General features: G+C 39.8%; 1 protein-coding gene across 10 annotated transcripts in view; it reads left to right on the forward strand.

The window, feature by feature from the left end:
- Window positions 1-20032, forward strand: part of DST (dystonin) — a 1789835-nt gene that overhangs the window by 1066504 nt on the left and 703299 nt on the right. For all 10 annotated transcript variants that reach the window (XM_069235771.1, XM_069235778.1, XM_069235775.1 and 7 more), the window contains 5 exons: window positions 277-403; window positions 2900-3083; window positions 3775-3932; window positions 15930-16108; window positions 17241-17379. In XM_069235771.1, the coding sequence (XP_069091872.1) occupies window positions 277-403; window positions 2900-3083; window positions 3775-3932; window positions 15930-16108; window positions 17241-17379 (787 nt within the window). The remainder of the gene's footprint in view (window positions 1-276; window positions 404-2899; window positions 3084-3774; window positions 3933-15929; window positions 16109-17240; window positions 17380-20032) is intronic.

Raw genomic sequence — 20032 nt, forward strand, 5'->3', positions numbered from 1 at the left:
GTGGCTGTAGCCTTTGTAAACACCTCTTGCAACCCTCAATTCAACAATGATAGGAAGTTACTGGTATTCAACTATAGTACATTTTTGTGGATCGTATAATACTTTTTTGTTACAGTTATATGTAGGGCAATATGGCTTGAGGGACTAGAGCGCTTTACAAGAGAGCCACATTACATTGCATATTTTTCTAAAGTCATTTTGAAATGTTTAGTTTGAATATCGCTTGAATAGAAGAACACTTTTTATTGTACATTCTTCATTTATCTTATGTTTCAGAATTGAACAGGTTTTCCAGAGTGTTTTAACTCTGTGGCACGAATCTCACATAAACATGAAGAGTGTGGTGACCTTCCATTACCTGATGAATGAAATTGAAGCAATTCGGGCTAGCAATGTATCTTCGGTATGTGCAGTTTTAAGATAAGGTTTATTTCAAATAAGTACAATAGGGCATGAAAGAAGGAGAGAGAAAAAGTGTGAGAGAGAGAGCAGAATGTCATCCACGAAGGAAACATACTTCAGGAGTGTCTACAGTTTAAAAGCTTTAAGATATCCATTATTGTGTGATAAGCTTACGTTCAAATTAGATGCTTGGGCAAAAAAAACATAAATGCTTACAGCACCTTTTTAAAAACATGTGTTCTGTTCTGATTTGAAAAATGGTCCTAGATTCATAGGTGCTACATACTGCCATTTATTCTGTTACCCTAACTGCATATTTATTGATGAGCTAGAATATAATCATGTTTACATTTTAGAGATTGTATCTGTTGTATTGTATTTGTTAACAACAACCACAAACCCATGAGAATGCGTTGCCTTAATCATTTCCCAAAGTCACCACAAACCCCGCCCATAGGTTTGAAATTGTATCTGTCTTGTTCAGAGATTTTGGTGTTCAGATAAAAATGTTGCTAGTTACTTTGTAGTGGACAACATCTAGATTAAAGCATGTCTAAGACCCATTATTCATTATGTATTGGTAGCTACTAGGACAATGGTTTATGCAGAGGTATATGCATAAGATTTCCTGTATTTAATGAAACTCACTCTAACAAAATGGGATCACAGAGAGAGACTTGTGTAATAGTAGGTTGGCCTGTGCAGCACTGACTAATTTTTGTTTGTCCTCTGTTACACTCAGTGCTGATCTTAACCACTTTCTGTATTAACACCTTATATATTCCAATAATAATTTGCTCAAATTCCAGATATTCTAGCACTTCCACTAGTATCTCTAGTTATGTTTGGCCCATCACATTCATGTACTTGTTATATCCACTCATATTCTGATTACTTATTGTGCCCTGCACACTGCAGCTTCAGTAATTTAAATAGATCAGTGTAGTTGTTTTAACGTATATCCAATGACAAATTACCTGTACATTTATAATGTCAACTGAGGGGAGATAATCAAGGTAAAAGAATACAGAAGAGTTATGAAACCTTCCAAAATGCTCGTAGAATTTAAAAGAATATAGAAGAGTTATGAAATCTTCTAAAATGCTTTAACAAGGATCTGTGATTGAGTAAGTCATTCTTAGTAACTGTCACTCAAGGCCGAGTCTCCTAGTATCACGCCTGATGTTTAGATGGAGCACTAGAAACATATTGATAAAAAATGCATATGGATGAATATTTATCATTTACTTTTATCAGAGCTTTGTATCATCACACAACACATTTCCAGGATATAGTACCCTCTACAGTATTTATTAAGGATATTCCAGTTCACCACACAGTTCTGTGATATTTCAGAGGAATTACATCAAATGCATAACTATTCACACAAGTCACTGAACCACAAGGTGACTTATAATTTGCTTTTTATTTTATGTATGTTACACAGTACTCTTTACTTATATTAACTGGCAGCCTAAAGATCATTTTCCTCTGTTCACTACTTCTCTAATGCAAGAAGTAGGTGTGTGCAAACCTTCTGAATCTGTTACAATCCAAAATATAACCTTACCATTGTGGGAAATAAATATTTAGGTCATTTAATGTATGCTGCCTTGAAAGTCTGTTCTAAAGTTTATTCTAATAAGTTGTTTTTGCTCTCATGCCATCATCGGCAGCAATAAATAGATAACCAGATTCTATTTTGGTACAGGTATTGCAGGGAACCACTGATAATTATGCTATGGTGGGTTTGCTGCATGCATTGCGCTGCTGTAACACACTTATAATAATTTATGGTAATATAGTAATGATGCAGTTTTGCCAATATAAGTAACAGTGTCACAGCTAAACTGTAGTATGGAAATAGTATGCTGTTTTAATTTGGGCATTGTAAGCCTCTTATTTAATATTTAATCACTGTTAGTTTATAAAGCATTTAATCCAGGAGATCATACTTCTACTGACATAATGACCTTTAAGGAAGAAGACTTGAGTTTATGCTCTCCTTTAAGGTCATGCTTAATACCCACATCCCATCAATGAACCCTGCAGTGGCTGAAGACTAGCAGTGTAACCGTCTGGCTTTGGAGCACACTAAACCCAGCCTCTGAGTGTCATCCTCCACAGGAGAAGATATGTATGCCTTGATGCTCCTTAAGGCCTAGAGCTCCATTGGGACATAACTCAGTAAAATTCCCCAAATATACATTGACTGGAGGGAAAGCCTGCAAAAGCTTCACACATTCTTCAGTAGCTTTCAAATTCAAGGTTGCCAAGAAGCGTATACATCTCCACTTACCAAGTTCATTCACATGTCAGAATTGTAGACTGTCTGACATTGGACTACATTCTTTTAGAAAAGTGTAAAGTATGAAGACTTGTTTAATATATATCAGATTGTATGCACCCTTTGTTATAGCCCTTCATCTTTGCTTTCAACCCTTTACACACAGTGTTGTAGTGTTGTTTTTAACAATCTAATGACATTATTTTTTAGATAAAGACAACACTGCCAGGTGAACACCAGCAAGTTCTAAGCAGCCTACGGTCTCGTTTTGAAGATTTTGCAGAGGATAGCCAGGAGTCTAAGATTTTTACTGTGTCAGATATAGGACAGCTGGAAAGAGAGGTGAATGTCTGCCGACAGTATTATGAGGAGCTTCTGAAATCTGCAGAAAGAGGTATGAATTCCAAACAACATCTGAAGAATACCAGAACTGGATCAAATGATAAGCAAACATTGTACTTTCCCATCAAGGTGACAGGTCCAAATGCAGAAACACCTCTTTATAATGAAAAGTGCCTTTCTACTAGGTCTCATCTCAACCTTACTTCATCAGTGCAGTACCTGTACGGATCTCCAAATAGACTGTTGTGCAAAGATCTGTTGTACCATCTATTGTGTTTGCAATAACACCCTCCTATACTTTGTTTCACAAAGATTTTAAAGTCTTGTCCAGAAGTCTTGTACAGTGAGAAGACTAGTGGTTCATTTGAATGTAGATGAGTGGACAGAAAGAAAAAAACTTATTCTTTAATTCTGATTTCATTCACCTTTATTTTTCCCCAGTGGCAACAGATTGTGTGACACTGAACCTTCAGATTTGTGGTTCTGCTCCACAGATATGCCAAACAATTCCAGCTCTTCTAGAAGTAAATACTGAAAGGAAAGACTAAGACTAAAATAATATTTATAGCATTCGTAAACTTAAATTGGTAATCCAGTTTCAACAACTGAAGATAACCATAGAATATCATTCATTTAACTCTGTCTAGCTTCTCTCGCAATGCCTTTAGAAAGCAGGACCAGTAGTTTGTAATGTTTAACAAGACAATCTACAATACCAATAATGCGTTTGTTTGCCTCAACAGAGGAGCAGGAAGAGTCCATTTACAACCTGTATATCTCTGAGGTCAGAAACATCAGGCTGCGTTTGGAAACATGTGAGGAGCGTTTGATCAGGCAGATCAGAACTCCACTTGAAAGAGATGATTTGCATGAAAGTGTGTTCAAAATCTCAGAACAAGAGGTGGGTTACAGGAAAGTAAATGTAATGCCACAAAAATGAATGTGTTCTTCATTCTTAATAGAAATGATGATGCTTTAATGAAATTCCAATTGTGGAAAAGATGTTTAAGCTTGTAGATCAGGAACTCTTTTTATTTCCAGTATGAATCAGCTGCTGTTTTATATTATATTCTCCAATTACTTTAAAAGGTTATAGTGGTTTACGTAATTTGAGATGTCAGATGCATATTGTGCTACATACAGATAATGACAATGTAATTGTTCTCATTGTATGTCCCTTTCTCTTCAGAGGTGGATTGCTATTTTCTTTCTGCAAAAGTCAACGCTGCGTAAGATGCTGTGTATCTCAGAATATCAATGTAGTCATAATTGTCTTCAAACAAAGCTTTATTTCTAGCTAGTAAACATTAATTTAACTTTCAGATATTTTTGTGGATGTTTACAAATAAAAATATTTATTCTCATGTAAAGGTCCTATCCATTTCTACAGGTAAACTTTCATAGTTATGCCACTTGCCAAGATCTATGTGTAGCATTTGAACACAAACAAGCATAGCAACCAACAAAAATCTACAAGTAATGAAGGAGGATGCTTAGATCTTCCATGTTATCCTGACTTATCCTTTAGTATGTCACTCACATGCCTCTTGAGCTCCATCTTAGAGAGATACATGCATAAAATGTTTCCTCTCAAAATCCATCACCTATTATTTTATTTTGAAATAAGTACCAGCACCAGCCTCTACACATCCTATTTAGTTTCCCGTGTGTACTTATTAACCCTACATGAAATATTATTCATTAGTCATGCCATGAGATGCTACTCTGCAGTAATAACCACACAAACCCAGGCAATTGTCCTCATCAAACAATTGTTCCACAATCAAATGCTAACTCTCCATCATAGAGTAGTACTTAAATCAGTTAGCAACTAGACTATGAGCCAGTTGTTCACTCCATAACCCAGTCATTTTAAAATCAGCCAGTAATTCTGCAATCAGCCAGTCTAGACCCCCAATATAGTCTCCATAACATCAAATAATCTTTCATTGCCCAGTTGACCCAGCCAGGCAGACTTCACTCCATTAGCCAGTAATCTATAGCTATTTATTACTAGCCCCTCCATCACCCAATTTCTGTGGTTTTTGTATTCACTGAAAAAACTATAGGTTATAGTAATGTTATAGTTAGGTTAATTTATCAGTGACAACATTAACGTTTTGAACCTTTAGTAGAGCTAACTATAATATGCTGCACATCCATGCAATGCTTATGACCTCACATATGACATCACTGATAACTTGTTTTATGCCACCATTTATAGCACTGATGAAATCTCAATTGACACCACTGATGACATCATCCAAGTTTCTTTTCTACACATTGTTCTATAAACAGGTACACCATTAGAGGTATGAAAGTAGGTGCAAAATAGCTCAGAATAATAGGAAGCACATTACTGCTATCAAACATACAACCCCCATAGGTAAAGCAAACTTGTGTTATTTGCGATGTTGACCCTGTACCATACATGCCATGGGAAGCTGAGTTCATGTTGACTATGAACCACAGATAATAGGGTGACTTTTCCTGCACAGAGTGTTCCATCTGTATACAACTGTTCAGGGAAAACCAAGTTCCTCCAGATACTCAAGCCCTGTATCAAACCCTTGACAGTCACTGCACCTATATTAAGAAATGAAGTGGAAATGAGTAGAAAAGTGGGTACTGTTAAAAGTGTTTACCCTCTCCACACTGTTTGGAGACAGTGAAACTCTCATGAGAAATACACAACGGAGTATTAATAAGTATCTACAAAGCACAGTGTATACTTTATACAAAACATGTCCGAAGAGCGACTATTCACTTACAATAACCATGGTCTAAAGCTGCTAAAGGCCATACTACCTGCACTCTTCCTACCGTGGTGAAAACCTTACAGATAGTCCATCTTCTGAAGCAAACCAAGCATATGTACATAGGTTAGTACCCAGTACACACAGTCTTCTGTATAAAGTAGAAATTGTCATGCTGAGACGTTTCTGTCTAATAATTCAAGGCTGCTTATATACTGTCACCTGCACACAGAGTTACTCTTCAATACAAAGATTTATAACATGTTCAATACCACTACAGACCTATGGTGCATTAGGAACACATGTGTTTTGTAAACACTTACACCGATTAGCTGGACACAGGGTGTACAAGGTTAAGTAGAATACTAATATGGTAGGCACCGGCCACTATGTGAACTATAAAGCAAAATAATACACATTGGATGGTGTCATCAGTGATATCGATTATGTCATAGAACATGTCTTGAGTGATATCATATGTGAGGTCATAAGCAGTGCATGGTGGGGGCACAAGTTATAGTTAGCACTGCTAACTATGTCTGGTGAATTTCTGTGTCTTTTTTAATTTCAGAACTTTAATGGTGTCACTGACAATTTCACCTAGCAATAATGTAACTTTAACCTTTGTTTTTGTTTCAGTGAATTTCTAGTTTTTTTTGTAAAGCAACATTTTAATACTATACATAAAGCCCACCCCCACTGCGCATGGTGTGGCCAGACCCAGTGGCAACCCCCCCACAGACAGCCAACCCCACCCATGCTTGTTGCCAGGCCCTGCGTCCAACTCCCTGCATGCAGCCATCCAGAGGCAGCCCACCCCATACTGCACACAGCCTTTTGTCATGTGTGACATGGAGTTAGCCACAGGGCCTGTTTTGCAGCCAGGCCCTACATCCAAATCCCCGCAGGCAGCTACACCTACGCTGTGCACAGGCTTTGGCTGTGCGCAGCAGGGGTTGCCCAATGCTTGGCCTGCCGCCATACCAAACTACCAGCAGTATTCAGACACCAGAACATGCACAACCTTTGATGTGTGCAGCGTAGTGTTGGCCTTTGGACCTGTGGAACCTCATCCCCTTTGGCCAAAACATCTACATTACGAGGAGGGGGCATGTAGCCCCTCCTTTCCGACCCTTAATTGACCCAGGAGATTTCATCCCCCTGGGCAATTTTCATTAAAAAAGGAAGGGGGTTATATGCTCCTCAAAGTTTAAGAGGCCCAGGGGACCCCATTCTTGGGGCCAAATACAATCAAACAGGGGAGGAGTGTGTGCAGCCCCCCTTTCCTGAGCCTTATTGGGGCTTGGGTACTGCATTCCCCAGGGCAAAATGCAAAAAAAAGGGAGGGGGCCTTTATAAGGCGCAGCCCCCTGCCCTTTGTTAATTCATTGGGTACCAAGGGATGGGGTCCCAGTGCCGAAAATGGCTCAAGGAGGGTGGCCATGCACCCCTTCCCTTAAATAATATACCTAGCCTGATGGATGGAATCTCCGGGCCCGAAAGTGGCTCAGGGAGAGGTGCTCTACTCATGCCCCCGCCCCATATACTTTTTAAAAATATTGCCCGCCACCCAACTGGAGTGTCGCAGGATCATGAAAAAAATGCCAATTATTTTTTTATTTTGGATATATATATATATATATATATATATATATATATATATATATATATATATATATATATATATATATATATATATATATATATATAGTTACTTTAGGACAAGGGACTAAGGGCCATATGTACGAACACTTTTTCCCATAGACACAGAATGGGTAAAAACCTTTGCTACATCTGGCCCTAAGTCCCCGAGTCCTGTAATGGCTGCCAGCAACATTTTGCTCATGTTGCTGGCAGCCAATCAGGGCGCTTGCTCCCATGGGAGTCTTACTCCCATGAGAGCAAATTGGCCCGAGGGACGAAAAGCTCGCTGAGCCAACCAGACTGCTCCATTTTTAAATTGACACTCCCTCAAGACTCTTGTGGGAGATCCTCTGACCCACAGTTTGGTACCTTAATTTTTCTAAAACTACTGAACAGATTTACACCAAATCACAAAAAGCACAATCCATGGACAAAGATATATCTTCCTTCCAAATTTGGTGCACATCCATTCAGCTGTTTTTTTTGGTAATGCTCTCTAAATAAGTCTATGGAAAATGCATGGGGATTTTGCATTTTGAGTCCTCCTTTTTTCTCGGCCCCAGCTTGATGAATCACCTCAAAACTTTCCATGCACAAACTCAACACACAAGAGTACATTTTTGGACAGTTTTGTGGACATTCGTCATACGGTGCCAAAGTTACAAGCAAAACAGAAAAGGCATCTCCTATGGAAACTCTGACCTAACTGTAACTACCCATTGGCGACCCTAGTGAATTTCTACAGATTTTTTAACGTTAAGTAATTTTAATTACTTTACATTAATCCAACCACCACCTGCGGCCAGGCCCTGCGGCTAACCCCCCTACGAGCACCAAATCCCATGCCACACATAGCCTTTGCCAAACACAAAAAAAAGAAAATGGAGCTGGGTACAAATGCCCTAAAACCCTTGCCTTGGTTCTGGCGTTCCCTGGAACCCTGCCAGGGCTAAAACGTTTTTTAAAAATAATTTTCGGCAAAATCTGCGGCTGGAGCCACGGATTTTGCAGAATGTTTTTCATTTAAAAAAAATCACGGTCTCCTTTGCTTAATTTAGCCCCTGGGTGGGCCAGGTCCTGGGGGCATGCCCAATATAATAAATAAGGAGGGGGTTGCATGAGACACCCTCCTATGGCTTTTCAAAGCCCTGGGACCTAACACCTCCTTGGGGGCTACATTTATTAAAACAATATATGGGGGGGGGTCGCAAAGACCTGCCCGGGCCCTGGGGACCACCACCTCCCTGGGGTCAAATTTTTGTTTTAAAGTGTGAGGGGGGCCACGTAGCCCCCTTCCTAGGCCGATTTCGGTCCAGGGACTCTATCACCTGCGGTCCAGCCACATCCATCTGGGTGCCTAGGGCACACAGTGTATTCAAGGCCCCCGCGGTCCCAGGCAGCTCCCCACTTCCTGTGAGACCCCGCTTTGCTCCTGGATACAGGGAGCTGCCAAATAGGCAGCTCTGTGTGTCCGGGGGCAATACCTTCATCTCTTTCCCTGCCCGCATGTCTGTCAGAAAAAGAGATGAAATCTCCGCTTCCAGCAAGTGGGAAAATTTTTACAGCTGCGGCTTGCTGGAAGTGGAGTATTTTTTGCTTTTGCTTGGCAGGAGCAGTTACAGCACCACCCAAGCAAAAGCAAACAGCTATCTCTTGAGGGTGGGCACCTCGGAGGTAGCAGGAGCCAGCCCTTGGTGGGGGGCAGTCTCCAGGGCCATATATTGCTCTGGGGGGGGGTGCTGCGCGTGCCCCCCCCATGTTTTTAAAAATCTAACTGGACCCAGCAAGGTGGTGGTCCTTGGGGTCGGGGAGTCTGCGCAGCCCCCCTCTTTAAATTTAATTGTAGCCACGGGGAGGTGGCAGTACCCGGGGCCCCGAGGAGGTCCACATGGCCCACCCAATAATTTTTTTATATAGTCCTGGGAGGGGATGGTCTTCAGAGGCCAGGGGGGTTATCACAGCCCCAATATACTTATTAAATATAGTCCTGGGGAGGTGGTAAGCCCCAGGGCCCAGGGGTGGGTCTGCACAGCCACCCTTAACTACTACTATTATGAAGGCCGGGGGAGGTGGTAGCACCCCTATATATTTTTTAAAGGTAGCCTCAGGAGGTGGTGGTCCCCGGTGCTTTTAAAAGACTTGGAAGGGGCAGTCTTGTGCACCCCCTTCCTTATTTATTACAGTGCACATACCCCTGGAACCTGGCCCACTGGAGGCCAAATTAATAAGAAATAAGAAGTGTGGGAGACCATGCTTTTAAAAAAAAACAAAAATCAGCACAATCTGCGTATCCACCTGTGGATTTTTCAGAACATTAAAAAAAAAACTTTTTAGCTTTGGCAGGGCTCCAGGGGGGCCCTAGGACCCTTGTGTTAGGGTATTCCCACCCTGCTCCTTTTCTTTTTCTTTGGCTTTTTTGGGTGGAGACTGAATCCCAAAATGGCTGCCAACACTTCCTGGTTGAAGTGTTGGCAGCCAAATCAGCACGGGGGCTTATGGATCAGTGGAAGATCTGCATCCCCAGATATCTATATTCTTTTACCTCTAATAACTCCAAAGCTACTGAACGGATTTACACCAAATCACAAAAAGCATGATCTGTGCACCAAGATCTAGCTTCCTGTCAGAATTGGTGTAATTCTGTTCCTCTGCTCAGGCTGTAGTGGGAATAAACATAGTAAACAGACTTTTTTTGACGCCCCCTTTCTCAGCCCCTGCTTTACAGATTGTTGTAAAACTTTCCATGCGCAACACTCTAGGGCACTTTTAAATTTTTTTTAGTAAAGAATCGTCAAACGGTGCCACAGATATTGACAAGTAAAAAAACGCTTTTCCAATAAAAAGTAGGTCCTAACTATAACTACCTAGTGATAACTGCCAGTAGGATATGTATATATATATATATATATATATATATATTATATAGATGTAGATATATAGATAGACAAACACACAAAAACACAAGGTTATGGTTACAGTGAAAGTTATGGTTGGCACTGGTTATAACACCTTAACATATGTTTAAAATTATTAAAAATTCAATTAAAACACAGTTCTGCTATGGTTACAGTGTGAAACCTAAAAACACTGAAATTCTGAAATTATGGTTAGTTCCACCAACTATAATTCACACAGCAGCCATACAAACAACAACTCACATACCAGTTGTAATGATTACAAACACCTCAAAATAAAAGCAATAAGTAATTTAACAGAAAAGAAGAACATCAATAGATAGCAACACATATGCGAAAATTCATTGTTGTCTTCTTGGTGTTGTTTTATATATGTGTGTGTGCGTATGTGTGTTCACAACACACTGGCATATGATAGACATTTTGTACATGTTTTTTCTGTCATATTTTCCATTTTTGTTTTGCTAATAACTTTGCTGCTGTTTGATGGATCTGCAAAAAAAGCTTATTCCGTTTAGTTTTAGCATGCCAAGATTCATGCAGCTTTCTCAAGGGAGGGTGAAAGTAAAGAGTCTATAGAGAAGCAGTGTTTGCCATTTTAACTCCTATAGGAGATCCACCATAGAAAAAAAGACAGAACAGACATTCTGGACAATGGAAGAATTCTGAAAATATATTACTAAACAATGAGAGGAGTAGGTAATATTTTCTTAATTCGATTTGGAGTATAAAACATCTTTTCTGAATGAGGAATAGTGCCCTTAAATTGAGAACAAAATAGGCGAAGAGGACATAGGTGTAGTCAGAGTGCTTTTAATCTGATTCCTGAATCATACAAGTCCTTTTCAATTCTCACAAGCAGAATCAAAACCTTCTGACTACCACACATCTTGCATTGGAACAATAAAGAATGCAATAAATCACTTAAACAATCCCAGCGATAAAAATAAATAACAAAAGAGCAACATTCAGATTCAGAAAAATGTGAAAAGATACCAAGAACTGTTGATTCTGTATTCTCATAATTTATTAGAGGTATTACATGGAGACCTCATAGAACGTCTGCAGCTGATCATTCAGTCTGATCAGCCTCTTATGTGAAGGTTTCCATCTTCCAATTTAAAAAAGTAGAGTGTGACGTGAATTTCCATTTTTGTGGGAAGCCCAGATTTTCATAGCTGCCCATGAAGAGGAAGGACATCTTCCGTTGTGATTACTGAGTCCTTGTATCTCAGACATGTCATCAGGTAGTACCAGGAAGCTTTGAGTATTATGTTCAATTGACTGCAATAGTCCCATACAGTCCCAAGTAGACTCATATATTTTTCCATTATGTTTTTAGTGTAATGCATCACAATACTATATGGGTAATGTCACAGGTTGTTCCTCTCAAACAAAGAGTGTCAGGCAATCCATGCTTTCTATAATTTAAGTGGATACCAGTGCAAGCCCTGAATTAGCTTAAAGAGACTATAACTTTAAGCAATCCTCATATAGATCTCAATCACGAAGTCAAAGTAGGTTGGATCAATCATCTTCTGAGTATTGAATTAATCATTTATCTTTTTACATGAGACATAATTCTTTTTCAGTTGCGTTCAACTGGCAGTCTTGAATTATGGTGCTATAATGGCCGTATAACACTTCTTTGAATTTTCTACAGGTAGATGGGTAAGAGGAGATGTGAGCATGTAATTCACTACACTCTTAGATTCACGGGGCTCGATGTAATAGGAGTTCAAAATCACCATTAACAAGGATAACTTGCCTAATGAATATTAATTAGGCAGGTCACAGTTTGTGCCCTCCTGACACTGGCTATAAACATGGGGATTGTGACCTGCATGGGACAGTAAACCACGATCCCTGTGTTTGAATTCAAAAATAAGATAATGTTTTTGTTTTTAAAGCAGCCCACATTTTTTAAAGGAACTAATGCTGCTTGTAAAAATAAATTCCATTAGGGCCACATCAGGGAAGGAGCGAAGTGGTCACATGGACCGTGGCCTACTCCCTCTGAGTCGGCCAACATGCACCCAAAAAGGATAGGAGTTCCAATTGGACCCGTTCCCCTTTGCAAATCAGTTACCACCTCCTTTTAGTAGTTTACATCTGAGTCAATAGGGTCAGGCTTACCTTGGGTGAACAATGATGCTGCTTCCACTTTTGGTAAAAGAAGAGGGGCTGTTGAAACCATTTGCACACTACACCTAAGATGTGTGCAAAATGAAAGAGTGTTGCAGATCAGGCAACTTTGCTGCTGTATCCCTGCCTCCTAAGAGTCAAGCTGATGGTCGTGAGATGCAGTGTAAGATCTCCAACTACACCTCAGCATGAACATTTTATGTTCCTGTGGGCGATAATGGCGGTCAGAGTGGGTCCCTTTAAAATATAACGTGAAGGAGGTGCATTTGTTATGCATTTTAAGTGGAGATTCACTTTGTAAAGCAGACAGGCACATCTAAATGTGGGTTCTATATAGGGTAGTTGCAACAATGCCTACATATGTATTTGTTAAAGTCCTGTTCATAGAGAGCTACCAAGCAGAACTATCAGTAAGCCCTCATCCAAGTGCTAGGGCTGGGGGAGGACAACAGTACTTTTTTTGCTTCTCCTCACTCTGCTTCTTCAATCCAAAGCATGTTCCTGTTGTGATTAATCCTGGTGTATTTAAGGAGGTAATGTTCAAGGGTGCCCTGGCATGCCTGGCCCCAAAGTAATATGGGAATTATAGGGCAGAAGTACACGGAGCATGGGAATCAGGCCTCGTCTGCACTGGCCGGGCTGGTCCCAGTGGATGATAGGAATGTAGGCCAGAAATACTAGGGGTATAAGGTTTGTAGGCCTTGGCACATAGACACACTGTGTATTAGATATATATGGGCAGAGGCATGATTTGATTCGGACTATAAGAATTATCGTGAGGAGGAGAGATAACATGATGTCTATTTGAATGTCTGCAGTGTACTTTGTATAATCAGGAATCACATAGTCACGGTATAGGCTGATCCATATGTAAATACAACGTGACAGTGATGGCAAAAGAAAAGGGGAATAGAATTACTTGTTGAAGGACATGCTAGATATGTCATCATTAAGGCCTACTGTGTTGATTCACATTTTAAAAATCCAACGTTGTTCCTTTTTGAACAAAATGTGTCAGGTAGTTACAGGGTTCTTGTCTGCAGTGGGTTTCTCAATAATTGGCAATTTGATAGCATTTTCAGCAAAGCAGACAGCGAACATTGCAATAGTGCTGGCTAGGGGGACTCCTGCCAAGTGCATGGGCAGTGCCGTGAGTCCTCCTGAACCCGTCCTCCACCAGCATTTTTATGGCAGTGTTACCACCATGAAATCACTAATGGAGAACGAGATCGTAATCCCCAGGGCAGCACTGCCTTGGCAGATTAGGGCTACCGCAACCACTAGACCACAGGATCTCTGATCCTGGCGGTGCTAGTGGTCCGACCGCGGCACCACTGCCTTGGTCATAATGTGGCGTTCGGACCGCTGCATTGGTGGCAGTCCGACTGCCACTGTGTGTCTGGTGGACAAGTGACCGCCAGACTCACAATGACTCCCATAGTGTCTTGATCATGAGTGAGTAATCAAAATAAAAGACAGTCAATAAATACAGTGACAAACCCAAGACATAAACAAAAGACTGCTAATATTCTGTTAAATCAATGCCATCTTAGAATGGGTTTACATCCATTGTTTTGCACCAAACATCAGATAAGTGAAAAGTGTCATGATGCCATGGGTGAATCCAAAATACAGATTGGAACTATAATCCCAATATATTAGTTAATTACTTGAAAATAATTACCCTGTGCAGCCCATATTCATGTTGCCTCCACCATTACAGTCAGTACTTGCCATTCAGAATCAATTATAGGATAAATTCAAAAGCACAAAGTAAAAAAATAAGTAAATAAACTGGACATCCTCCCAGTGGGCCTTTCCCCAACACAATTATATATGTAAATGAATAGATCAACCATCCATGTGGACATAGGTTACTGATGACTATGTTAGTACTGTCACTCAAATTGTTTTTCAACAAGTTCTTTCACAATATGGGCAGAAATAATCAGTGAAGAAATCTACTTCAAAATGAGTAATCGAAACATATTTAAGCCTAGGCATAAGTAGCAACAACATATAACCAACCACAATAAATAAACATTCTAGCTTAAGCAGTCTCAGTCTGGAAACACCTCCATGGTGATCTCTGAATCCCCTGTGTGAAAAATAAAAGGTGAAAAACAATCCATTCAAAGGAGAAGCAGCAGAAAAATATAGGGCCAGTTCTTCAAATCAATACAACATGATTAGCCCAAATGTACGGCCAGTTTTTCATTCATATTAAGCAATATTAAGCACTATAGGGTGGAGTGTATTGAACCTAGTAATGTACTTGTATTTTAGCTTACGCAGTGTTATCAGCCTGTCACTACCTCAAATATTGGGGGGACCTGATCCAGTATAAAGAACTTTAGTAGTGAGATGTTGCTGGAATGCAAATACCTAAAATATCTGAGAAATGGATATTGCTTGTTTTGATTGTTGATGGCACACATATGTTCTAAAATTCGTTTTTTTGCCCTGTACAGTGGGGGTTGGCTGCAGGGCCTGGCCCGCAGTCTGGCCCTTTGGCCAAGCCCCTATAACCACCCATCCCGAGGGACCCTATCCCCAGGGGCCCAGCGTTAATATATGTATTTTGTTTTGGGGAGGTGGGCCACGTGGCCCCCTTCCCTGGAATGATCTTGGTCCGGGGGACCCTCCCCCAGGGCCCGGTATTCTAAAAAGGTTTTTTTGGAGGGGAGGGGACTGTGTGCAGTGGTGGAAGACTTTAGGACCTTGCCTTCAGCTAGGACCCCCATTGAAATGTTTGTGAGTTACCATCCTCCACTGCCTTCCGCTCTGCACGCCGGGAGGTAACCTTCACTCAACCTTTTGTGTGTGGCTACTTCCAGCTGCATATGGACTTCGGTCTTGAGGAGCCCTTTTTTCCTTTTTTAATAATTATTTTTAAGAGTCACAGTCTAATGTCAACATCACTATCATAGATGATATCATCAATGAAATCATTTGAACTATTATCAGTGATATAATTTACCATGTCATGAGGGATGACACTTGTAAGAAGTTCATAAAGGGGTATGAGTAATGGTTAGTTTACCTAACCATATCCAGCACATTTCTATGATTTTATGTTTTGTTTTAACAGAAACTGCATTTTAACTGTGTTTTTTTCAGTGAATTTATACACACACACACATACACACACATACTCTTTCATTTTCCCAGCTAGTTCCAGGAGCATTATATTTGCAATATTTGTAAGTGAGCCATGGACATGGAGGAACAGTATTCAAATACGAAGTTACAATAGACCTCACCTCTATTTGTGGAGTTCCACAGCAGTTTCTTGTATTTATCCATGAAGGTTATCATCAGTAGGAAATGTTGTCAAATTCATATTGGAAAAATACGTTCCTCGGACGAACAATGGCAAAACAGTTTTGTAGGAGTCAGCCAGAAGAATGCAAAATAAATAACTTATTTGCGTTTCAGAAACTGAAGAAAGAGCTGGATCGCCTTAAAGATGACCTAGGGGTGACTACTGATAAGTGCGAGGAGTTCTTTAATCAAGCTGCTGCTTCACTTTCCGTCCCCACTCTGCGTTCAGAGCTAAGTGCAGTCATTCAGAATATGAATCATATCTACTCCTTGTCTTCTATCTATTTAGAAAAGTAAGTTGCACACTGCATTACTGTGGTGTTAATACATCTATGGTTTTACCAAATCTGTACTCATTTGGCGAAGTGTTTGCATTATAAATGTTTCTTCCAAGCTTGAGAGAACAATACAACTTCACATACTATGCAGCAAATATTTGTTTGCTTTCCATTGCCTTTCTAGGGGAAAATTAGATTAAAAAGCATATCAATAGAAACAGCTCTATAGTTTTTTGGTGATTGTGGGGTGCTTAAAAAAGCTAAATGATTTGGGTAAAGGCCCAGTTTCAGTCAGTGCAACTAGAAAATAAGTAATCCTGAGTGAACAAAGAGTACATGGCAGTCACATCACCAGGTTGTCCTCATTGTGGGCTCCACACCAGGACAGAACCATTGGGAATATCGACCAGGAAGATGTACAGTGACAGAACTGAAAAACACATCAAAGGGGGCATGGCACTGCACTTACAAGTTGGTATGGTCCTACTTAATAAGATATTGACTCTGTTATTCGTTTGTACAGTAACCATACGCCTTTTGCAGACTTTTATTTAGCTGCTGCCATGTTCCTTTAAAGATAGATTTCAATGACTATTACTCCTTGTGAAGTAGTCTCATGGATCTCACTTTGCAATATAATTTAGGGTCTCTATCAGATTCTTCCCTGGCGTTTCTCTGAGCTTACTATGTGCTCTACCTTAAAGTGGTGCAGTAATACTACACCGAGAATTACTGACACTGCAGATTTTGGTAGTGACTTGGAATAGTATTACCTCATCATTATCGGTTAGATCCCTTAGAATGAGGAACGACCGTGGGAATAGGCATTGACAGACTGATTTCCAAATGTTTTTCACTCATTTTAAGCCTGTTCCCTGACAAAGTCCATTTACTTTCACAGATGAAATGCAAAACACATAATCCTGATTCAGGAAGAAACGCCACTTTTTGCCTCTATTAGGATTTTTTGTAAACTCCAAGTGAGAGATTAACTAGTGATTGTTTCCTTGTATCGCACCATAATACACATGGCCATGACATTACATAATCCGTTATTAACCATGCTGTCACGCATTGTGTTTACCTAAGAAAGAATCGAGCTGTGTTTAGGCATTTTTAATTCCAGGAATAATTAACTTTGTTTCAGGTTAAAGACTATAAATCTCGTTCTACAAAACACCCAGGGTGCAGAATCTCTTGTAAAACTTTATGAAACAAAGTTGTGTGAAGAAGATGCAGCTACATCTGACAGAAAAGCTATCGAGAGCCTAGTAGCTACACTGAAGGTACGAATTACCAGTATTAAGTCTGCTGTTACACAAAAATGAATGCCACTGATGTGAAATTGCTGTGCATATAAATGGTATCGTTTTTTTTGGTTTTGCTTTTCTTACTTGTTCATTGTCAGGATTTATGCACAATTATACAAAAGCTTTGAAAAAAAAGCATCAACTTTGGTTGGATGTTCACCTGTGTTTTGCCTTCACATAAGTAACTCTGACTTCTTTACTTATCTATTTTATTATGTTTTTTGTATAGAGCTACACTAAACTGAGGGCATCTGAGCTGTAAAAATATTGGACCCTAAGGCACCATTATGCATTAAGAGAGTTTTAATTGTCTTTCTGACCTCTTATTGGAATGCATCCCTCAGATAACATGCTTAACGTGAGAATGTTCTCTCTCTAGCCGTAGCTCTTTTCACTCCTGAAATAACTGGCAACATGTTCTAGAAACTTTGTTTTCCATCAGTCTTTTTGCCCTAAGATGAGCGGGAAGTATACTTAGAGAAGCACAATCCAACAGAAACAGCAGTACTGACCTTCCATCTACTCTTGGTTTTCGAACATAAACCTGCACAATGGACAGCAGTCTACCCTTCAAGCACAACATCACCAAGAAATCCTCTCCAAAAAGAGTGCAATGTATACTCACCAAAATCTGCCCTTTGAGCCTCTGACCAAGACCTGAGTACATCATTCCTCCCATATTTTTTAGTGTAGCTCCAAAAATATTTTTTCTAGAATTGCTGTAAATGGTATTGATTGAAGGGGGTTCCTCTACCCTAATCTTTGGGTGTAATCATTACATAACCCCTGCCACTGAACCTTTGACGGTGGACAAAGAGAAATGAGGAGGAATCATCTACATAAGCAATACATCATTAAAATCATAAGTTCAGTCAATAAAAAGATTTAGTGTGACTTAAAGGGTTTTATTTTCTGAATCTTTCAGTTTTAGATCTATTTATTTATTCGGCATTCGTTTTTAGATTCAGCATCAAAAGTTATTGTAATCCATCAATTGATATTTGATTATGAAACAAAATAATATATTGGTAAAAATCGCAGCGAATATAGTAATGATACAAAACACTTGTTCCATTATGGACAACTCCCTATTCTAAATAAGGTAATATAAAGAGAAAAGGTGTCAGTCCAGAAACCCAATTAAGAGTTCTTTTTGAGAGAGAGATCAATGCACACGCATAAAGCTTTTTGCGCAGTAAGCTGGAAAGTATTCTCAGCCTAAAACCAGCAGACCATGTAGGGATAATCTAAGGATTAATGCCTATCATGAAGAAAGGCAGCAGAACCTCATAATATGAGTCTCCAGTGAAAGGGACGGGAAGGTAAAGGAAGTCGTGAATCTGCCTCGCCTACTCTATGAACACTCACTATTATAAACACACAAATTCAGTATTGCAACATTACTTTCTTTCATCTTCTTCATCTGCAAATAGAATACCAGCAACTCCTGGAAACAGGTTCACTCCCCAAGCTCTCACCTGAGTGTAATAGACTCAAACACATTAGCCCTAGGTATGAATACAATGTTATTTATGAGCAGTCCAAATCTTGTCCCCTTATATCATTCTCCCTGCCGTTGTCGTCTTTCTATGAAAACCCCAGTATCAGTCATCTAATATAAAACAAATATATTCACTAACAGTAAACTTCTGACGTTGCCACATATGCAGCAAAGAAAAATATCTTGCACCACTATTGAGTGTGAAAACAAGCCATTCAATGTTAATAGCCTATCTTTCCCATTAACATGGAATCTGCATTTAAGGTAATATTTAGTTCAGCATTTTATTCATGTGCTTTGTGCTTAAGTATGGTTACCTACAACATTTTGTCACTTTTGCATGTATTATTTCACATGTGAACATGTACGCATTACTAATATAAGGGTCTTTAATAGCAGGTATAATTTGCTGCATCAGCACTAAGCAGTTAGGAGTTTTAGGTGGGAACATATAGAGAAAGTGTTGGATTTGATGCATGGTGGATGTTCATCATAGGCATGACACTACAGACAATTACGTTTCATACATAAATCGTTATTGGAGATTCTCACCCCTCAGCAGCTGAGGTAATACCCTCCTCCCAAAGCCCTTAACACCTTTGACGGCCTGCAATGTCACTAAAATGTTGTGTGGGTAAACCACATGTACCTAGAAGAAAAGTAGGTCATCTCTCTTCATCAAGGCAACACGAGCCAATGCTGACTCATATTTGACCTTCAAAAAATGCAAAAAATGACAAACCCTGAACAAACCCAGAATGAACAGACACCCATCACAGCTGTGGCTGGGGAGTTGGTAAATTGCTGATGAGCTTCTGGTTCTGCTTATAAACTGTTTACTTTTCTGGCATACCTGCACCCAGGTCACAGTAACTGCAGGCTATGAGGCAGAATGTGATGGTCCATAGGTAACAGTCACCATATGTGTGCGGTATGGGTTTCACATGAACCATATACTGCAGTCACTTCTTGTGCTGTGCACTGGACACATTAGGGCCAGGAAGATGTATATATGTTGTCTTGTTATTATCTGTCTCCTGGCATGACCGGAACATGTCAACTATACTAGGCAGAAACATGTGTGTGTGGGAAAGACCAAACAGCGCAGCATCACAGCACACTACCACG

The sequence above is a fragment of the Pleurodeles waltl genome, chromosome 5, assembly GCF_031143425.1.
Source record: "Pleurodeles waltl isolate 20211129_DDA chromosome 5, aPleWal1.hap1.20221129, whole genome shotgun sequence".
Lineage (NCBI taxonomy): Eukaryota > Metazoa > Chordata > Amphibia > Caudata > Salamandridae > Pleurodeles > Pleurodeles waltl.